General features: G+C 42.7%; 1 protein-coding gene across 1 annotated transcript; it reads right to left on the bottom strand.

The window, feature by feature from the left end:
- Positions 1–26: 26 nt before the first annotated feature.
- LOC102798685 (peptidase inhibitor 16-like) lies at positions 27–21,537 on the bottom strand. Its single transcript, XM_087834198.1, has 6 exons — positions 20,918–21,537; positions 6,970–7,120; positions 5,373–5,440; positions 4,962–5,071; positions 3,340–3,431; positions 27–2,991 (listed from the first exon to the last, which is right to left on the bottom strand). The coding sequence occupies exons 1-6, from the start codon at positions 21,206–21,208 to the stop codon at positions 2,477–2,479; spliced, it is 1,227 nt and encodes a 408-aa protein (XP_087690324.1). The 5' UTR covers positions 21,209–21,537; the 3' UTR covers positions 27–2,476.
- Positions 21,538–22,228: the final 691 nt, after the last annotated feature.

A 22,228-nucleotide genomic window follows, 5' to 3' on the forward strand; every position in this document is an offset into this window, starting at 1 on the left:
ATTAGAAGAAGTCACACAGTATCCACTAAAGGAAGTAAGGTAGGTTTTTTATTTATTTATCTTATATACAGACATTTACAGCCACCTTTGCTACAGTTATTTAGGATAATTATGGTAATTTTCCTTCTAAGACAGCGTAGCAGAGATATGTCAGTTGTTAGATGTTGTCCAGTTGCAGTCCCAGTCTGAGAGAGAATACGGTGTACAGTAGACATGTAGCGGTGAAAAAGAAGAAGCAGGGTCGTCAGTTTGAAACACAACAAACACACTCAGTGATTATTTCTCCTGCAAACCTACTACAACACTAAAATCCCTGTAAGACAAAACGTCTCCCACTCGGTTAGCTTTCACTTGATGATACTGATGCACATCACTTTCATCGTTACACAACATCCAGAAACAAAGAGGTGATCTCAGCAGGGATCCGTTTGTGAGCAGCTTCTCTGCAGCACTCCAGTGCTGTTTGCTTTTCAGTGCAGAGGAAGCACTGCTGTAAATATCTGACGGAGCTCAAACTCCGAGTTGAAAAATATGTAAGTAAAATAATGTTCGTATATTTTTGTTTTTTTTTGGTATTTCACTTTCTTATTTTAACACATTTTTGTGCATAAAATAAGATCATTAGGACTTTCCACAGTTTTTGATGGCATAGTAGCAACAAAACATCAAAAATATGAAGCAAATTCAGTTTTTTCGTGTGAGGGTGAACCTGACGTGCGGCACAATAAAGGAAAATGCTTCCGGCTCTTTCACGTATCAGAGTTTCTGCCAAGAGTTAAAGCAGAACAGCAGCTCAAAGTAAGACGAGGGATGTGATTAACTTATCAGCACAAAGACTGGAAGTAGAGGAAAAACAACCGTTTGGGGTTTTGTCCTGTAAACCAGCTGTGATGGTTATACAATTCAGTTATTCACCAGAGTTTCTTCCATAATTTTCCATCTATTAAACTGTTCAATAATTTAAGACATTTTTGTGATATGATTGGAAACGCAGGTTTCATTAATGACAATCCTGCTTTTGTCTTCATTTAGACCACACGGGCCGGCAGGTTACATCCTGGACATTTTTACATGTAAAGATAGAAACGGATAAAGTTACAAACAGGTTGGTGAAACTTTATTACATTTGATATTTTGACAAAATATTTACACTTCATTTTAGTAAGTTTAAAACAAAGTCTAAATAATTACAATATTCAGTGTCCTACATCCTCGGGGAGTCGGATGAAGTCATTTACTGTGTTTCTGTGAAGGTTGAATGAGGCTTGGGGTCCAAAACAGCTGCTGCAGGTGTTCAAATTATTTGTTACAGGTTATTTGATCTGATGATGTCATCAAATCTGGAGACAGCTTCCAGTCTTTATGCTAAGCTATAGGCTAACCTCAGACTCTTACCTGATGTTCTGATGGACACAGTTGAATCTGATATAAGTGGGAAAAAAAAACAATCCTCTCTGAAGGAAAACAACTCGTTCACAGGGACACGGATCTCCCTTCTTTCACGATACAACTTACACATAACTTATTATGTAATTAAGGAGTTTATATTGTGCCAGAAACCACATATTTTTAAGACAAGCTTGCATGAAGCTGGCACTACCTAATCTGTGGTTAACATTTTACACCCAATTCAGCCTGTGGGTCTAAAGGCCGACGTTTGGGGGGTTAGCAGATGTGTGGACAGGCCTTCCAGCTCTGTGCTTTGAAAAAGGAAATAAAGTCCTGCGCTGTTTTTGGCACATAGGCAGTGATTCTAAGACTGAATTAAATTAAACATGAGAACGGGCAGAAAATGTGACGTGTTTTATGATTTTTAATTTTCTGTCTGAGCTACTTTGTTGCTAGCTAGTTTTCAGGGTTTCCCGTGTATCTAGAAATTTCTATTTCCATCCACTGGTCGATGTTTGTACATGCTGATAACTTTTGAAAACTGAAACTTAAAAACGGACGATTGCATAGTCAGCAGTTATCCGATGCATTGATGTCCGCAGAGACTGTGAACCTGCAGGTAATCAAAACCTGCTCAGGTGTGAAGAGTAAAAGTATAAAAGGAAATCCTTTGACTACAGACACTTACCCAAACCACAAATAAACCCATCTAGCCAAACTGCAACACTGACCATGACTGTGTGTCCATGAACCAATAGATTAATCTTCTTTTAACTATTTCACAAACTGCTCTGAAGCTGTTTTGGAAAACATCACGTTTCCTGTCAGTGAACGGTCGTTTACTGGCTGTAAGACTTTAGTTTTCCAGGCAGGTTGAAGCAGGTTATGCAAACATTGTTTGAACCAAATCTCAGTGCAGACTTGACGCAGACGTGGCAGAAATGGCAGCTGTGTTATGGTGAGGCTGATTTATAAATTGACCTATTTTGCTTGACAAGGCAGAGAGGGGAAACGGTGGGAGGGATTAACAAGGCCATGTGCAGTCGATGCAAGTATGGTGACGTGAGGAGAACGCTTCCTCTTCAACTCACAGCCTGACAGTCAGGATGGCAGTCAGACAGGCTAGCAGGACTGAAGGCGAGGACATGGAGCCAGCACTGTTCTGTGCAGCGCTACTGTCCTTATTTATTATACTTCCAACGACTCTCTTCACACCTTTCTCCTCCTTATGTGGCGTTACATTTAGTTTCTCCTCTTCCTCTTTCTCCTGCTCCTTCTCCTCCTCCCTTGCATCAGGACTGAGCTTGATTATCAGTGTAGCGAGCGTTGTTGGGGGGGCAGATGGAGGCTTGGTGGCCTCAGCCGTGGTGTGTGGAGGCGGTGTATCTTCAGTGCTCGATGCAGAGTGCACAGTGGGAACACTGGGAATGCCGTCAGCGGTGGTAGACTCCACTGGAAAGTCAGGTGTTGTAGGAAGAACATCATCATCTGCAGGTTGGAGGGGATCAGTTGTTGCATCAGGACTGGATTCTCCTGTTGTGAGCATGGGATCAGTTGTCACATCATCATCATCTTCATCCTCTTCTTCTACTGTGTCGGGAACTGGAAAACATAAATGAAGGAAAACTCGTTTTAATCTGGGATCTAATGAGGTCTCGCAGTCGTTAATGCTGCCACATGTGCTCATAACAGAGCTGACGTCCCCCTAAACTCTGTCACCATTGCTCCAGAAAAATACACACAGGCATCACATGTAGAGCTTTGATCCGACCCACACTGGTGGATCTACAGTCCATATCAAATTTGACATGGGACAGCACGATAGCACATATATATTATATAAAATTTATATGCTGATAAAAAATACATCAATAAAATAAAGTCCTAAAATAAAATGCTGATGTGGACGAACACAGATCAGGAAGTAACGACAGCCTGTCGTACTCTTACCACAGAGATTGTTTTCACATTTCTGGAGGTTTTCGGGGCATCTGGAGCACCAATCGCCTTCAACGTACGGCCGCACGCCTTCATAGTTCCCTCTGAACACACGTACACAAAATATCACACAAATTCAAATTTAATAACCTCAGATTGTGTTACAAGAAAAACAGAAATAAAAAGAAAAGCTAACAGAAACTGAGTTAAACAGTTGAGTGTTAGTCTTTGTTAGCATGAGGCACCACCAACGTATAAATGCATCGTATTAAATTGCCTGTATTACTGTGAATCAACTGACTTTAAAAAGTTAACAAAGGGATGTTAAAATATACAACACAGCCCAAAGAATTCACATTTAGTGACGTGTCTCCTGCCTTCAGTCAAACAAGTGTAACTAGAAGAATTTGCAGTGTGAATGCTGTGTGGTGGAAATTAACTGCCGAAAAATGCAAACGAAGCAGAACGATCTGCTGAAAAGAAGAAGAAGCTGAAGTGTTTGCTGAAGACAGCTTTATTTGAAAAGGTACACCGAAGAGTGAGAGTGGGGAAGATGAACGGCATGAGCCACAGGTAGGATTCGAACCTGCGCCGCTCAGTCTAACGGCAGCTGCTCATCTCAGGGAGCCAAACAGGCACTTATCTCAGACACTGGAGTTGGAGGTGAAGAAGCTGAAGTACATATTAGAAAAGTTGCTGAATTCATTCAGGATTCCCCTCAAACAAATGGCCATAATTTCCTAACCGTAGGGGCTAAAATGGTCATTCTTGCACCCTTCTTTTAAGAGCAGATGGGGAAATCTTCAGGTGTTCATAATTCATTATTACAATATGAATTATTAAAGATGTATGACTTGTAATGAACCATAACTGAGTAGAGGTGAAGCGAAAACTGCCTTGACTTGCTCTCAAACAACGTTTTGTAACGTTAAATCTATTTGAAGCATCCACCATCATTCTTTAACAATCATCAGGCTTTGATGAACCATCATGGAGGCTTTCAGGTCTCTGTGGAAATCCATGAAGGAGATATAACCAGAGAAAAAAGTGCTTTATTTCCAGAGTTTGAAATCCGAGAGAAGCACAGATTTCCTGCCCTCAAACAAATGCAATTCATGGATAAACAGTCAAAAATTATTGAATTGTGAGCGTTAGGAGTGTCTGAAGATAAATTGGCCAAAGGCTCAAGCCTGGAAATTGTTTCATTGAGGAGATATGACAATCATCCCATTAGAGAATTCCAGCCTGGTTGTGTTTCTATGGAGAGTTTTCAGACTTTGTGTTGCTCTGAGACGACAAAAATCTCTCACTTCCACAATAATAGAGTGAAAACTGAGCGAGGAGCAAGAAGATGTTCAGACACGAAGAAAAGATTTAGAACGGTCCAGTGGGCCACTCAAAGCAAACTGCATAGCAACCATAGCAACGCATGTATTTTCTGAAAAATCATAATGATGCAACTGAAAACTTAAAGAGGGATTAAATTAAAAGGAAAGAAGATGTGAAAAAGCTGAATTACACATGAATAGCTCAATTTGTGTGAGTGTACAGCATTCACACAATTATTACTACTGTCCACAAGAGGGAGCACTTGTTGTAGTATTGTGCAGCAGTTAAGGAGTCGTGGTACTGACGCTGGGTAGTAGTTACAGACGAGGAAGGAGACTCTGTCCCAGTCCAGTCCCTCCATAGTGTCACAGAGATGGAAGGCACAGCCCACTCTGTGTGTGTCTGCCCACACCATCTGTAACACACACGCAGTTTAAACTGAGTGGATCTGCCACAAGGTTTGGACAAAGTCCTCTGCAGTGGATTTTAAATAAAAAATATCAGGATGTGATTGAAGTGCAGACTCTCAGCTTTAATTCGAGGAGTTTAACAAAAGTACTGAACTGTTTAGTCGTATTCCCATTACTGAGAAGTAACTGGACAGTTGATTGATATTTAAAGTCGTTCTCAGTTTGGACGTGCACCCTGTCATTGTCCACATACATAGACTAACTGTGTATACTGTATGTGTGTGTGTGTGTGTGTGTGTTTGTGACCTGTGTGTAGTGTCCACACATCTTATCTTCGTCACAGCTGTTGTTCTGGAAGTCGTAGTCCAGGCGTTCTGCACAGAACAGATCAGTTAGAACTATTCTGTGAACAATGATGAGACCGAGTTGAAGAATCACCACATTCAGGACAAATCCAGTGACAAGTAAAAGTTCTGCAGTCAGGATGAACATCTGGTGTGTTTATCCTGAAACCTGAGAGATTCTCGTGTTACAGCAGCCAAAATAATAAACAGCTATAACAACAAGGTTCAATAAGGATGCAAAGCTAAAGTGCTGGTGTGGCACAGGGCACTGCTGTCAGAAGTATAATGGTTGGAAAAACCACAACAAAACGCAACAATTTCAGCACAGCTGAGTGAAATCAAATACAAAAAGTGTTGAAAACTGAGAAACTACAACAGGAGCTGTAACTTTAACATTCAGTTACATTTTTATACAAGTTCAGTGAATCACTAATCCATAGTTAATGTGTGGTAGGTTCATCTATTAACATCACAGTAGCAAAAATACTTTTAGTGATACTGCAACATAGCAATGCATTTAACATCTAGTCTGCATTCGACTGTAGCAGAAATGTTTTTAGTTACCAAAGATGAGGAAAAAGTCGAAACTCCAACCTCAGCCTGGGTGTGCCACAGGTGAGCTGATGGATATTAAAGCCTATAAGTTTTCTCAAACTAGTCCATATTAGAAAAACTTGGTGAAATGCTTTTGTTTATTACAGAGTGACAGTTTTTGATTTATTGCAGTTATTCCTTCAGATTTATGAGAATTGTCATTATCCTGAACATTTACAGTCACAATTCAATCCACACTTTCACAACAGCAGTCGCCTCACGGTGCTTTATACTGTAAGGTAAAGGCCCTTCAGTAATACAGAGAAAACCCCAACAGTCAGGTGGCGCCCTAACAGCAAGCACTTGGTGACAGTGGATTAAATGCAGAGAAGTGTACAAACACACAGTGAGTGAAGAAGAAACACCCAGTGCATCATGGGAATCCCCGGCAGCCTACGTCTATTGCAGCATCACTAAGGGAGGATTCAGGGTCACCTGGTCCAGCCCTAACTATATGCTTTAGCAAAAAGGAAAGTTTGAAGCCTAATCTTAAAAGTAGAGATAGTGTCTGTCTCCTGAATCCAAACTGGAAGCTGGTTCCACAGAAGAGGGGCCTGAAAACTGAAGGCTCTGCCTCCCATTCTACTTTTAAATACTCTAGGAACAACAAGTAGGCCTGCAGAGCGAGAGCGAAGTGCTCTAACAGGGTGATACGAGAAACAAAACTAGTTGTGGTGATCGTATTTTAAAAGCAGCAGTAATTTTTTTAAAACCCCTGACAAGTCGACTCAAAGAGACTGTTACTGTAGTAAAGGTTTACTAGTGATTATAAACAGACAAACATCTTATTTGCTCTGACTTTTTGTTGTGAAATCGATTGGATTGCAGATCTCGTGGTTGTAAAATACTGAAAACCAACACTGGAGCGGTTTTCTGTGAGCCTCACTTCTACTGTTCAAAGATAACCACTAACTGTAATCTGTAAACAAGAAAGCCAACAAATATTTACTTCTGAGGTCACTCACCCAGGAACCATTTCTCCAGAGCATTTCGGAGGTCCAGTTGCCCGGTGCCAGCGTACAGATTCTCTCCAGTATCCTCCAGTTCTGGGTTGTGGTTCCAGATGCATTTCGCAGCGTAGCCCTCTGCCACCAGCTTCAGGTTTGGATCCCATTTCTGCAAACAACCACCGAATGTTACAGAAGTGCCGGTTTGGCATCACCAAATCTGCTGTTTGTTAATCATAAACAGCTCGTGTCGTTTTGCAAGGCAACATGTTTACTTTAGATACAGAGAGGAAGTCACGTAAAAGTGACTAAAATGCTGGCCAACCATATTGAAAGCAGTCAGAGTTTAAAGCAACCAAGTGAACATGTAAAAGTAAAGTTGGTTTCCAACATTCCTGTCATGATCCATTTTTTATTATTATTATTTGTTTCTGTTAGTCTCTGGTTGTACTTTAGTGGTTTTTTAGATGCTTCCTTTGTTTAGCCTGGTTTCTATGTTCGTGTATTTCCTGTTTTACTTTGACAGTCCCGTGTTTTGCTTCCTCCCTGTCTCATCTGCGTTTCCTCTGCTTTTCTCATGTTTTCCAAGTCCCAGGTTTCTTCAGGTCTCAGGCTCTGTATTGTTTTTTCCCTCTGTATTTTGTTCGTTTATCTCAGTTCCCCGTTGGATTTGGTTTTGTAGTGTTTTGTGCCCCAAATAAAGGCTCATCTTCTGTTCAACATCCACCTGCATCTCTGTTGTGTGTCGATCATGAACTCTACTATAGGGAATAAAAAAATAAATCAATGCACTTGAACCATCCTCATTGTTGTTGCAATATTTAAGATAGAAATAGAGAACCAGTTCCCAGAGGTTCAGTTCCTTGGTTATGGATCACGCTTCAGTTACATTTTGCATGCCGGAGGAGGAAAGTAGTGGCTCAGTCTCCAGCCTGGATATGAACATACTTTTGTTTTTATTGCACAAAAGGACGAGTTAATTGCAAACTGCCTGCAGGACGGAAACAACTGCATGATGCTGCCAACGCAACTCCAGCTCTTTACAAGCACCTGCAGCACACAGCATGCGACTCCTTCACATGAAGGTAAAGTCTTTGATATGCTGCTTGGAGACTGTGGTGACTCTCAAAGCTGAGCCAGTAAGAACCCAAAGACAATCAAATGAATCTTATCAGTGCCCGTCCCTACTGATAACTCTGTTACAGCTAACTTTCATTTCAGAATTATATCCTGTTCATTACACTGTTGATACAAATTACAGTGAAACAGCAACAGTAGCAGCCGGTAGCACACAGTGTGTCTGAGGTACAGGGAGAAAGATGTAAGAACGAGAGGAGGAAGTGGAAATGTAAAGCCTAAGTTTTTTTGTAATCAGAAATTGATTGTGTTCATGTTGCTGAAGTGTTTTCATATCGTGGGACAAACATAATAATTATGGCATAATTATGCTCCATAAGTATAATAACTGTGTTCAGTGCTGCCTTGTAAGTGACTCTCTGTGAAACACAAGCTGACTTTAATGCTTTTACTCATCTGTGCCGTACATGTGGCTCTGATATCTGCGTCACGGCCTTGAAGTCGTTGGCTGCTTCGCCCGGATCAGGACTCGATCAGAGATGAAAGCAAATTTCATGCATACAAGTACAAAAGACACAGACATCAATGAACTGGTGCACATCGTCCTTCATGTGCTGCAGTTCAGCAGGGATGACGACCACGACTGTCCAGTTATTTGGTCGTCATGTTTATTTGTGCACACTGCACAAATCAGAGTTTTAATGTAGACACAGCAGCGATGCTTTCACGACAACTGAGTGAATATTTTTTATTAAAACTTCACACCAGAAGTTACTAAAGTCATACTTATGAATTATTGTTTGTGAGATTAAATTGGTGGTTTTATAACCCGTCTCCATTTTTGGTTCCCTCCCCTCTTTAAACCTGCTTTTAATTATCATGATAATTTCATTGCATTTCCCAAGAGTTCAACAAGCCATAAAACAGTAAATCCAAAACAGCAATGTACAAATATTCTGGAGCTGCTTTAATCTGGTTATATAACCACCTCCATATCTCCCAGTGCTATAAACTCAGCCACAGCTCTCCAGCAGAGTCAACAGCAGGATCATTGTTGCTGTTTGCTGTGACTCTGGTAGAGGCTTCATGAGCTGAACGGCCTCTTAAAGTAAATTTGACAGCCGGTAGTTAAATAAATATTATTGCACATGATATGACATTTAATATCAGACCAATGAAATGTGGAACAGAGAGCTGATTCATAAACTGTGTTTGAGCCACTGAGTCATCCTGTCCTGGCCTCGCAGTCATTTAAAGATGCTGAACTTATTTATTTTTTCCAATTATTTTCTATCCTGCTTCCTTTATACAAGACAAACCATGGGCGACCCCTTACCCCTGACCTCTGACCCTGAACGCAGTCTGACCCCCTGACGTGCACATTTCCTACAGCAGGTTCCTGTGCAGAAACTGATCTGGTGAAAGGCAAATAGCGACTGCAAGGATGTGTGACCTTCAAAAAAGTCATTAAGAACAGCCGCTCTCTGTATCAGCTTCCTTTTAGGAAGACCGACCAAAAAATGCTCCGACTGGGACAAGAAACGACAATGGACCGGTATCAGTCCGTGAGTCGTTTGGTACCGGGCTGCGAGAGCTGAGGCTCGAGTGTGAAAGTCGTAGTTTTCAGGGTTTTGATCCTTTCTATGGTTAACTCAGTTTCCCGTGTGTTATGAAGAAATCTTCCTGCTGGTCTTATTTCGCTGTATTTATCTGCAACAAGTTTTCAAACCGGTCAAAGTCACCATTAAGAGTTGTGATTTGAACGTCCACTGTCAGGGGCAGCTGCGGCCGCTGTTGGCCTCCCGCTGCTGCTGAAGACGTCATGTGATGATGGTCATGAGTGATGAGACGGAGCACAGTGACGCCTTTAACTCAGCCCGTTGTCTGCAGCTCGTGGTCTGAGTCACTGTTGCTACGAAACCTAAAGAATGAACAACAGAACCCTGACAGGGAGTTTAATATCCCCGTGTGTGCGTGTGCGTGTGTGCACATGTGTGTGTTTATTTGTCCGGCGCTGACATGCAACACAAACAATAGTCAGGGGTCTCCTTCACATTCCTCTCCCTGCAGGCGCAACATCTGGTCTGTGTTATGACTTTCAGGTCATGTGCTGTACACACACACACACACACACACACACACGATCATCGCTGTCGACTGTACTGGAAGTCACCTGATCTGAGAACAGCTGATTATGTTCTCCTGAGTTTAACCGCAGCCTGTATTTTGTAATCTGAGCAAACGTTTTGTGTTTTAATCACTGACGGATATTTTTCACTGTTTCCAAGCTCACAGAGTCGAGGTGTGGACTTCAGTATAAAGTGCGTATGCATATATAAATAAAACGTAATTGAATCTTGGACTTTAAAATCACAAAGGATGAGTTTACTTAGTGAGTCGTGGCTAGACCCCCCCTCCAAAAAGAAACAGATTTATTAGTTAGTTTGTTTTGCATTTGCCACAGCTTACTGATAATCCAGATAAAATAAATAAGTATCAGGTCAAGATGGATTAGAACCCCCCAGATTTTAACCTGGATTGGTGAACCATCAGGAGGCTGTCGTGTCATTTTCTACCTGGGGAGTATTTTAATCCCAGGCAGAACGTTTCCCTAACAATAATAATAATAATAATAATAATAACAATAATAACAACAATAATAATAATAACAATAATAGCAATAATAATAATAATAATAATAATAATAATCTAACCAGTGACCAGAAACAGAAGTAAAAAATGAAAACAAAGCGATCAACATGCTGAAAGTGCTGCAGTGCTGTGGGCACTGTGTCAGCCACTTGTAGGGGCGAGAGTCTCGCTCTTGATCCACAGCTGCATCTCTTCCTTACTTCAGCTGCAGCTGTGAGCGAGGAGTGACTGAAGGAATATTCTGGATGATGTTACTCTGATGGGTGTCTGAGCTCAGAGGAGGAGGGGCACAGTCTGACAGTTTCAGGCCTGGGCTCTAGGTCTGTTTCGGGCTCTAACATGTGACGAGTAGGTTCAGCTGGATGTGAACTGGTCAGCCTGATTCTCCTTTGTGCCCTTTCCATCTGGTTCCCCTGTACTGGTCGCACTGGTTTGGCTCAGTCCAGGTCTCTGAAGCAGCTGCATGACTTTGCCTTTACATCCCAACAAATGCTGAACTCTGTCCTCTGCCTCTTTCTCCTCCTCCCTTTGAGTCTCCCCTCATCTCCCTGTTGCTCCTCTTTTCCATCACTGCCTTCTTACCTCCTCTTTCTCCCCTCATTTGTCTTCTCCTTCCTACCTCCTTCCCTTCCTTGTCTCCTTGAACCTTTTCTGCATACCAGATAAAATCATAAGAAAATAATATGAAAATGGAAACGTCCCTGTGGGGACACACAGAAAATTGAATGAATGAGCGCCCAGAGGAATGTGTGTGTGTGTGTGTGTGTGTGTGTGTGTGTGCCTCCATGGGAGGAGGCTGAGACAGCCTGAGACCTCCCCTGGTCCACACACACACACACACACACACACACACACCTACACACACACACACACACACACACACACACACACACACACATTCCTCTGGGCGCTCATTCATTCAATTTTCTTTTCTCTCTCTATCTAAATCTTCTCTCCCCCCTCTTCATCGCTTGGCTCTTTCCCAGCCGTCCTCCTCTTCTGTTGCTCAACCTTGAGCGCTCACTCCCTCGCTGTTCAGTCTGTTCCCTCTGACACGCTTGCTAATGGAGGGCGTCTACAGCGGGAAACACCCGCCTGTTCCTGGAACCCCTGATTTACTCTGCTGATGAAGAGTGATGACCCTGCTCTGCCAACCTGTGCAAGCAAGTTGTTATCAACTCACTGAGTGAATGAAAAATGGTTTTGGTTGGTACTAAAAGGAGGCGGGGAGGCAGTGTTATTAAAATGGATCTTTGCCATCCATTGTGTGCTGGAAGATAGCAAAGAGAAATAAACAAATCCATGCTAGCAGTCCTGTAACTACGACTAAAACAAACTGCAGCATTCAGCAGAACAGGTGCTTTATGTGTCCTGAGGTGTTGATACTGAGGAGACGAGTGGAGTAGATCAACCGTGAGATGTTAGAGAAAGCAAACAGGCAGGAAGTGAAATTCACAGCAGCTCAGATGCTGGAATTACAAAACAAGAGAAAAACTTGAACCTGAACATCGATAACTACAATCCTGGCCAACGTCCCTCAAACACGTTAGTGTGTCCATCACGAGCACTCAAACGTTTATCAGAGAAATAAAAGACTCCGTCAGACATCTGGCAGCTGTTTTACATTGAAGACTTGATATAAAAGCAGGTTACGTCTCAGTTTTTCATCTCGGTCTGCAGCTGTGTGATCGCGCAGAGTCACTGACAGCAGTCTAGCCTCAGAGATGCTCGGCAACATCCTTCAGCTCCTCCAGGGGGACGCAGAGACGACCCCCCAGGCCAGCCGAGAGTCCGGTGTCAGGGAGATTACGTGCAGCATCACTGCAGACGCTGCATCGAACCATCCGTTCTTTTCTAAGTGAGCGTCGTGGCCTCAGTTTTGGAGGCGCTGATTCTGATCCCTGCTGGTCCACACTAAACCAAAAGGATCACCTGTGGACTCTGTGGACTTCATCAGTGACATAATGAAGCACCACAGTCCCTACAGCACCTCGCTGATGCATTTATTTTTCATCTCATTTGTTCTCCCAGGGCGGCTGGATCTTTAAAAATTGCACTTATTGTGTTCCTCAGTTTAACCTATCGTCCCGCTCGCTGGAGTTTTTCTACGTCACTCTCTCCACTGAAACTGCTGCTGAGGAGATCTCCACAGTGGAGCCACACATTAACGTTCCTGTGGTGAAAAACGGACTAATCCTTTCTTCTGGTTTATGGGCCTCAGAGGTTTAATTGCTTGTGGTCAACATGTGACCCAAACTTTGACAGGCTGATGTTTGTCAGGCGGGTGTCCTGCATGATGCTGCCATTTGGCAGTCAGAGGTGCGCCTTGAGCATCTGTGTGGGGAGCAGTCTTCAGTTCGCTCTCAGGCCCAAAAGGTTTACTCGAGAGATGGGACGATAAGAATTTAGCGATTCAATATCCTTATCGATTATCTGCTTCTCATTCGCTCTGCTTTAAGAGTCACCACCATCAATGAGCAGCATATCAAAGACATCAGAATCAGTTACATGCTGTGGGTCGAACGTTTGTGCGTGTTGGAAGTATTTCTTCTCTTTGTTGTGTTGTCACTATGTATTATACATATTACACAGGACAGTTTTCTTAAGTCTCACAGAAGAACGGCTGTAAAATGACCTGAAATGCTTTGATAATTAATCTGAAGATATTAACCTACAGACTGCAGTCCCACACAAACCCAATGATAATGACACAGACAGTGTTTTCTTATTTAGGTATGAAGGTAAATGCAACAGCACAAAGCAAAGATGCAATCGAGCACAAAGAGACTTCAAGGTGTCACCGCAGTGAAACATGAACAGGTCGAACTGGAGGCTGAGCGCTGAGGGTCAGGCTGCTGGGTCACTGGGCTAGCTTAGCATTAGCATGCTGTCTATGCAGATGTTTACAAAGAGCTCTGTTAGCAGTACAATGCAGCTGTTTCTCCTCTGGACACGGTTGGTTTGCACTTTACCGTTACACTCTCGTCTTTCGGTGAAATAAAATATAAGTAATGTTCACGTCCACACTGTAGTTTTTCTCCTTTGCACATAACTAAAACCAACTGATTGTAAGTGGAGCCAGTAAAAGGGGAAGACTAACAGTTCCAAGGAACTGACCTACTGGGACTCCCGATGTCAGTTTAACTAAGGTAACATGACCATGACTCAGAGTCAGACCTCATGTTAAACTGTTCAAAAGCTGGATTTCACAAACACTCTGGTCTCAATCCTGCTGGATTCTTTTCAGAAGAGCAGAGGCCAAAAATCCACAAATATAAGTTTGCTATCTGAAAAACCAAGGACCAGTGAAAAGCTCCTTGTCTGTGTTTGTAGTCAAATGAACCTTTGATAAAAACAGATTCACATAAAAGACAAAAAAAAAACTTTTTTTGAATAATGAAGGAAACAAAAATATAAATATTCTTGCTGCTTGGTGTTTACTCACTTTATAGAGCTCTTCTGACACCAGTGGCTTCATATTTTTACTCCAGAAAAAAGCCAAAGAGCTTCCTGTGGCATTGATTATGCAAATGATGTATGTAGTCGATTTCCAGCAGAATCAAAATGACTAACATTGTCTCCAGAGCCAAAAAGTGCAACAGTGGAACAAACGGTGATGTGTTTTATCGTTTGATAAAAGGCGATCTCGCTCTTTTATAGGTGCTGAAAGACTTATTTTCTTTGAATTATGAAAAACTAACCTGAAATATAACATGTCAGGTCATGTCAGCAATAGATCCTCTCAACAGCTGGACATGTTTCTGCTGTTACACGACTTATCTGTCCTGATATGATCAAATTAAGTGAAAAATATAGAAGCAGTTATGATTTTAATTAGAAGGATATTTAATAAAGATCCCAGCTGTTTGTCAAACGCAGCTGAACACTTTGATCCTAAAATTCCCTCAGAGAACTCAGAGAGGTGCATCCGTCACTGTAACGTCTCCAAAACGAGTCAGACTTCCTCCAGCTCGTCTCTGGTCCAGTGAGCAAACCAAAACAAGCAGCCAGCCCGAAGCTTCAGCACGAAACCATCGCAGAGCTTTAATCTGATGCACAGACAGAAAGCTCTCACATGCACTCTGAACTGTGATAATCATGCTTTTTTATTAATCCTTCATTGATGCTATCAGACTATCAATAAACTAAAATGTTAATAAATGAGAAAACACAGAGTCAAACTCACTGGTTTGCTGTATCACTATAGTTGAGTGATCATCGCTTCACCTGCATTTGCAAACATGTTTTTAGCATCTTCATCTTCTCATCTGATAACATGATGTCATCTTAATATTTATATATATATGTCAAATATATTCAGTCTGATTTTTAACTTTAAATATTGCTGTTACTAAATTCTCCGGTTTCTCTTTGCAGGGTAAAGATGTGTTTCTGTGTCCTCGAGCCTTTTCAAATCGAATCACTGACACATTCATAACACAGACAGTGTGTTTCTCTGGCCAACTGACCAGTGTGCTGTTGTGACAGGCTTTGTGATTGTTCAGCTGATATCTAACGAGCGTCTTCTTGTGGTCTGCTGTCAGCTGTCCTTCCACTCAGTGGCTGGAGAAGAAAAAACTGGAGACTGATCATTTTAATGCTCCAGTATTTATTTATCAAACAGTACACGACTGGCTTTTCTAGTCAAGGTCATTAGAGACCACACCTTTTTAAAATATGGATCTATTTATCATCTCAGCCTGGTGTCTTTGTCACAGCAGTGTCATCATGCTTGGTGAGGATCAGAGTGAGGGACCTCTCCCTTTCTTCCGTTTCATGCAGTTTGTGCACTGACTTGTTTCTTTCTGGGTGATCATGGAGCATCGTGTTTACCGTATGCATGATTTCATCAGACAATAATGAGGTGAGGATCCCAGCCCCACCTCCACTGGGAGAAACGTTTGCTGATTACCAGAGTTCAGAAAATGGTGTTCGGGACAGCCTTGGTGTGTTCGTCGTGAAAACACGGGACACAAAACACAGATACAAACAAGGATAATTAGAACAAGACAAAGCTAGAAGACGGATCCAGCAAACAGCGCCAGAGATTACATATGCACTGGTGCTCGGGGGAACAGAGAAGAAGAAGAAAAAGCAGACAACAGAACAAGAACTGAGAATATTAGGAAATGAGGATCAGGTCTATTCTGGACAGTAAACAGACATCCGGCCAGTCACTTTTTATCCGTCTCCTCTTATAGTCACATGTTCCACTTCCTCTTTTTTACTGCAGCCTTTGATCCCAACGTCGCCCAATAATCGCCCAGAGCCTTTTAAAACAATGTCACGTAAACTCAAACTGAATTTGCTTTCGGCTCAGATGAACCCTGATATCCCATAATTCAAGAACTCCAAGAGCCGCTCACAGCTGGAAACGATGAAGATAAATTGCGGACCATGATGAGAACGAGCAGAATCGTCTTATTTGCTCTGTTTAATTTTCTAACCGTAGAAATCAGACACGTTTCAAAGTAAAAGTAGAGTTTCACGCACACATGGAGAGGAATTAACAGTATTAAAGACTGAAAACACGGCTCGTCCCTTCAGTTTTATTCGTCTCATTCGTCTTTTTTTTAGCAGCAGATTAATTTTAGAGTTCAGCCTTTTACACGAGGCTCAGTGGATGCTTGTTGCTGCTGATGCAACACAATTAGATTAGTGAAACTCAACAGCAGCATCTCTTTCTGAACACAATGGTCAGTTTGTGTCGTCTTCAGGTCTCTGGATTACTCAGGGTGAAGCTCAGAGTCAGGCGAGGTTCAGAAAACTGGAGACCTGATCCCTGTGACTGGGAAAAGACTGACTGGGTGGTCAAACATCTGTAAACTACCTCCACCCACCAGCAGTTTTGTGGAGGTTTAAACTGTTACGACACAGAGACTCGCAGGCCGCTGTCGCATTATATCTTCTGTGAAAGGTTGTCCTCACTTGTCTGCAGGCCGTGAACACCTTTGGGTGCTTTACATAAGACTGGTTATAAGTGCTGATGCTTTAAAGACAATTGTGGGGAAATTACTTTAAATGCAGTGAACTGGCAACTGAGGGGCTGAAAAAGGAAGTGAACACTAAAGGATGCCCATAAACTCCCAGGGTTTAAAAATCCAGCTTTACAACGAAAAATACAAACATTTATTACCTGGTGCAAATAAAACATTTAAAAAATATTTTATTATATGTCCAGTCCATTTCTGAAGTGTGCTGCAGTTGCAGTGCCCACCCTAAGCTGTAAGATTTCTTAAGTCTGGATTGGCTTCGGGCAGTTCTGCTATCAGATGCTCAGATGCATGAAGGCTCCCTGGCAGACATTTTCAGACCATCTGAGAACATTTTGTAGTCTTCGTTTAAATAAATTACCCACAGTTCATAGAGGTGCGGGCTTCACGGGGTTAATTATTTGTCCTGAACTGTGGTGACTACACAGGTTTGGACCTAAATGCTGGCCACAGGCAAAAAGAAGTTCTAACAATGAAAGGCAAGTCTTTATTGAGGCCGATAACAAAGTCTAAAAATCAGAACCCAGCAGAAATCCAAAACACAGAAGGGCACTGAGAGCAGAACACTGGGAAGCAACAACAAACACTGACAATGGACAAAGAGAAGAAAAGGCTATATATACAGAGACTGGACGACAGGACACAGGTGGGGAATGAGGCACAGCTTAACACGATTAACACAGACGAGAACAATCAGGGAGGCTGCAGACAGGAAGTAAAACTAAAGCAGGGGCCAGAAAACAAAGCTAGAAGAGAGACGAAGTATAAAAAAGAAAGTTAAAACAGATGGAGGAATGACACAAAACTCAAAGTAGGAACCGAGGGTTAGTACGAACAGCAAGGTCATCTAAACGTGCGCCCAAAACTCCACAAACAACTAAACAGGAACCAGAACTCAAATAAAACAACAAGAACTGATGCTCAGAATCACTGGTGTGACAATGAGATCACAGCAGGAGTGAAAGACTCCAGAAACACTCATCAGAAAGCACCAGAATAACTGTAAAACTGTGCTTTGTATTCAGTTTAAATCAAACTCTGATTTGTTTTCCCCCTTTGGTGCAGTTTGTTGTGCAGATCTGAGCTCAGCAGTGACACTCAGGCGCGCTCCAAAACAGCCACACGGACACCCTTAGAGGACGCCGGCTCCTTACGGCTCCAAAGGATTTGCAGAGCCGTTTGTTTATGGTGAGAACGTGATCCCGCCTCAGTGTGACGACGACCAGGTGTAAGCTGCAGGTTTGAGCTAAACGCATTCAGGCGTGCTTTGCACTCAGTACCATGGTTACGCCTAAAAACTGCTCAGATAAATATTAATGTTAGGAGTAAATTCTCCACATTATCCGTTACTTAGTGGGGGAGGAGCCAGTTAAGAGATTTGATTGGGCATCGGGAAAATGCCAGGTAAGCGAGATTACATGTTCAACTCTGAGCATCATTATGTGGTTTGGAGTTTTCTCTGTGTGAAAAGAAATCAAACCACAGGAAAAAGCTACAAATTTAAAAACTCATCAGCTGATATGCACCAGAATAACCGAACTATACATGGGAAACGCCCTAATCAAGCACGGAGGTGGCTCCGGCTCAGGAGGGTCATCCCAACTAGGGATGGGTACCGGTATCCGGTGCCATGATGGCACCGGTTCTGACATAAACGGTAGTAACCAGACCGAAAAGCAGCACACATTCCCTGAGCTGTGATACACTTTGGATTCTAGCCAATCATTTTACGTTCTGAGGATAGTAGGCGGGTCCAGGTACGTACGTTCTTTTAGAGCAGAGCTGCAGATTAAAAATGCCCAAGGCGAAGTGGTCAAAGTCTGGCTGTACTTCACAGCAAAATATGCAAACTCAGCAGCTGCAACAAGTGCTTTAAGCTGATACTGTGATACTGTCAAAGGAGGTAACACCTCAAATCTGATGAAACACCTGGCGACGCATAGCGTTTTTTTAAAAGCAGAGAAATGCGCCGTATTTGATAGCTTGCTGCGAGACCTCACACCGAGCACATCTACTGCGGGTGTGGTGCCTGTTATCGGACCCGGAGTTAGCAACATCCCCCAAAAACCCGAAGAGGAGAGTCCTGGCCCCTAGCCCTGCCAGTGTAGCAGAAATGATGAGGATGATGATGCAGCAGCAGCCGTTCTTCTCTGCGTGAGTAGCTTAATGTTGTTCGTGTGTAATTTACGTTGAGTAGGCTAACCACGTTATTACATTAATGCATGTAAGGTGAACTAGCAAACATCATCATAGCTACATGCGGCTGTCTTCTTGTTTGATGGCAGATACTCCCTTCACCCTGGACAAAAAGGCTAAAATGACCAAAGAAAAAGTGGAAAACAGTTAAACATGAGAGGTTTTTGGACAAAGTTTGTGTTTTTTCCATTGTTTAAGCTGCTTCCAGCCAAGAGTGATACCATATATGCCCCATAGCTGCAGAAAAGGCTAACATTGTTATCTTTTTACAAAAAAACAGCTGAACATGAGAGGTTTTTGGACCAATGTTGTGTTCTCCATTCTTTAAGCACCGGTTTGAGCACCGGTTTGAGCACTGTTTAAGCACCGGCACCGTTTCAAAAGTACCGGTTTGGTACTGGTATCGGATAAAACCTAAACGATACCCATCCCTAATCCCAACCAGCTCCAGTCTGCAAAAGTATCCTTGGGCAAGATGCTAAACCCAGAGTTGCATACATCAGACTGTGAATGTGTTTGAATGTTAGATAGAAAGCACCTTGAATGCTCAAGAAGAGTAGAAAACTATAAAAGAAGCCGTGCATTCGCCATTTACAAACATAGACCATCACTCAGGTCTGTGAGGCTGTGGTGCTTAGGGAGAGCATCGTGCTTTGGCCATAATAATGGGGTCCTCCTAAGATCTGTGTCTCACATGCTGTGGTCTGATTATGATCCTGTCCATGGTTCAAGTTTTTGAGTTAATAACTGATACATTTTGACTTAAGAAGCAAATGGACAGATGGATGTTTGGAGCTTTTGACTTGGTTAAAACTGCTGCTGTTTGAAACAATGATCACTGTTGAAGTGTTGTTTTACTTTGATTCATGTCCATGTTTGGTGTAACTGCTGGGGTGCTTACTCCTATCATTCATGAAGACAAGAAAAAAACAACACCCATCCATTTCTTCAACTTCTTCTCCGAAACTGGGTGAGGGGTGGGTTACACCAGTGCTAACACACAGAAAAGACCATTCACATTCACGCCTACGACCAGTTTAGAAAAACCAGTTAAACCGACATGGAATGAAGAACACCCAGGACATCAATCCAGGACCTTCTTGCTGTGTCTACACACTAATGCTGAAGAACGCGTCATCGTAATGGCGATACGAAGGCGTGAATTTCTGTTACACAGTAAAGATCTGCAGCTGTGCTCCGTCATCGCCGTTTGACATGATTAGTCGACCGTTTCTGTTCTGTTTTTAAACCAACTTCAAAGTATTTCTAAGTTGCTGAATTTCCTGCAATCACATATATTTCCTGATGGCGTCAACATAAAGATGAGTCAAAAAGATGAAAAATGTAACACCATAAATGGTTCATGATCAGTGAAGCCACTGTCGTCTTCCTCCCCGGAGTGATGACACATTCACAGCTCAAAACCACAAGTTACTCAATCAAAAATAGCTGAATCACTCTCAGCTAAGCAGGTTATGTGTTAGCCTGCTGTAGCTGCAGGCTAACTGTATTTAAACCATATTTAAAGTAGTTCAGTTACAGAAAACAGAGATGCTGCATTTGGACTTTAGTTTGGTGCTCACACAAAGAAAGCAGAGATAAAGATATATTTTTATTGAGTTCTCTAAAGCTGGATGAAAATCTTTATTTCTTAATGCTGTGCTTTAAACCAAACACTATCACACTTGGTCTGCTCCTGATCCAAACAGTTACTTGTAGCCTGGACTCACCAACATAGCATAATGGTGATGTTGAGTCCAGCTCCATGCCCTAAAAACATGACGTCATACTATTTTACTCTAATCTGCTGATATATATCTAATATAACTATGAGTATAGACGTCTCTGCTTATTTGTGATGAATCAGCAAAAACAGTGATTAAATGTACTGACATAAATATTTATAGATGTGTCTGTTTTTATATTCTGTGTCTGCACTCGAGGAGGAAACGGTGATATCAGATACAATATCACACATTTATTGGATAAACGTGCTGGATTACCTTCCCCTCCTTTGTTTATGCTTATTTGGGCTTGTAGGGTCTTACCAGAGGCATCATGGCCGAGGCGCTGGGTGAAACCTGTCCTCTGAAGTAGTTGTGAAGCTCCACCAGCAGCTCCTCCTGCTCCTCGTTCAGAAAGCTCCAGGCTCCAGGAACCACCAAAGCCCCCAGCAGCAGCCATACCCAGAGAGGAGCTCTCCTCAGTGGGCTGCAGCGGCCGCTGGAACCTGTCCTCTCTCTGGAGCTGCATGAAGCTCCATCCTGGGTGGTCCACGGGGTCATGGTCCCTCTCTGGGTGCTGAGCCCCTGGAGCGCTGAGAGTCCCCGCAGGTGCATGAGGAGAAATAGAGTCCTGGGGAATATTCTCAAGTGGTCCAGAGTCCAGCGAAGAGTCTGCGTGTCAGACGGATCAACAACTGTGTACAAAAGGCCGCTTGTCTTAGTGTGAGTCTGTGTGCCTGTTTAAGAGTGTGTGCGTTCCCTCCTCAGTGCCTCTCACTCTCAGCTCTGCTGATCTTTGTGTTGCTGACCCGGCTTTAAGAGAAATAGGATCCTCCCCTGCTCACACTCACACAGACGTCCCTGTGAGTGCGCTCAGCATCCTCCTCCGATCCAAACCACTGAAATGAAGAATCCCAGAAAACTATTTTACAAAGTGAAGAACAGACAAATTACCCACACACACACACACACACACACACACACACACACACACACACACACACACTCACACCCTGCAGAGTTCACATTTCACACACTGCACCGACTGGTACGCACAAAATAACTCCCCGCTCCACCCCCCACCCTCCACCCGTGCTCACATTTTCTCCATGTCAGAGACTCTCTGATCCTCAGTTTTCTGTTTCTTCTCTCGTCAGTTTTTTCTCCTTGTCATGTTTTTTTTAAATGAACTTTTTCTGCCTTTATTTGACTTCTGTCCTCTTTCTCTGAACATTCAACAATCAAACATCAAAGAAAGAAGTCGGTGTGCCTGTGTTCACAAATAACTGTGCTAAAATCCAGCTTCAGACTGGGAGGTTTTTCTACTCTTAGCTCTTTATGATGTCACAGAGAGAACCAATATTTCCCTGTTTATGACCACAGGGGCCCCAATAACAGATCAGCACCCCACTCTGAAATGGATGGATGGATGGATTCTCACCTCTAACTGATAAGAGCAGCTGAGGTGGTCTGGGCATCTGATTAGACTGCATCTGGGGCAGCTGGCTTTTGGGAGGAGCCCTGCCCTCAGGACCATCCAGGAGGAACTGGGAAACATTGCTTGTCATGGTACTGGGCCATGAGGCCCAGGGTTTAAGTTCTAATGCATATTTTTGTATCCACATGTGTAGTTTA

The sequence above is a fragment of the Neolamprologus brichardi genome, chromosome 20 (assembly GCF_056152115.1).
Source record: "Neolamprologus brichardi isolate AB-2024 chromosome 20, ASM5615211v1, whole genome shotgun sequence".
In the NCBI taxonomy this organism is placed as follows: Eukaryota; Metazoa; Chordata; class Actinopteri; order Cichliformes; family Cichlidae; genus Neolamprologus; species Neolamprologus brichardi.

Coding starts and splice junctions, on each gene's coding strand:
- LOC102798685 (XM_087834198.1), bottom strand. CDS start 21,208: ATGCACCTGCGGGGACTCTCAGCGCTCCAGGGGCTCAGCACCCAGAGA. Junction 5,072..5,372: donor TGTGTGGACACTACACACAG/GTCACAAACACA, acceptor TGTGTGTTACAG/ATGGTGTGGGCAGACACACA. Junction 3,432..4,961: donor GTCTGTAACTACTACCCAGC/GTCAGTACCACG, acceptor ACGTGTGTTCAG/AGGGAACTATGAAGGCGTGC.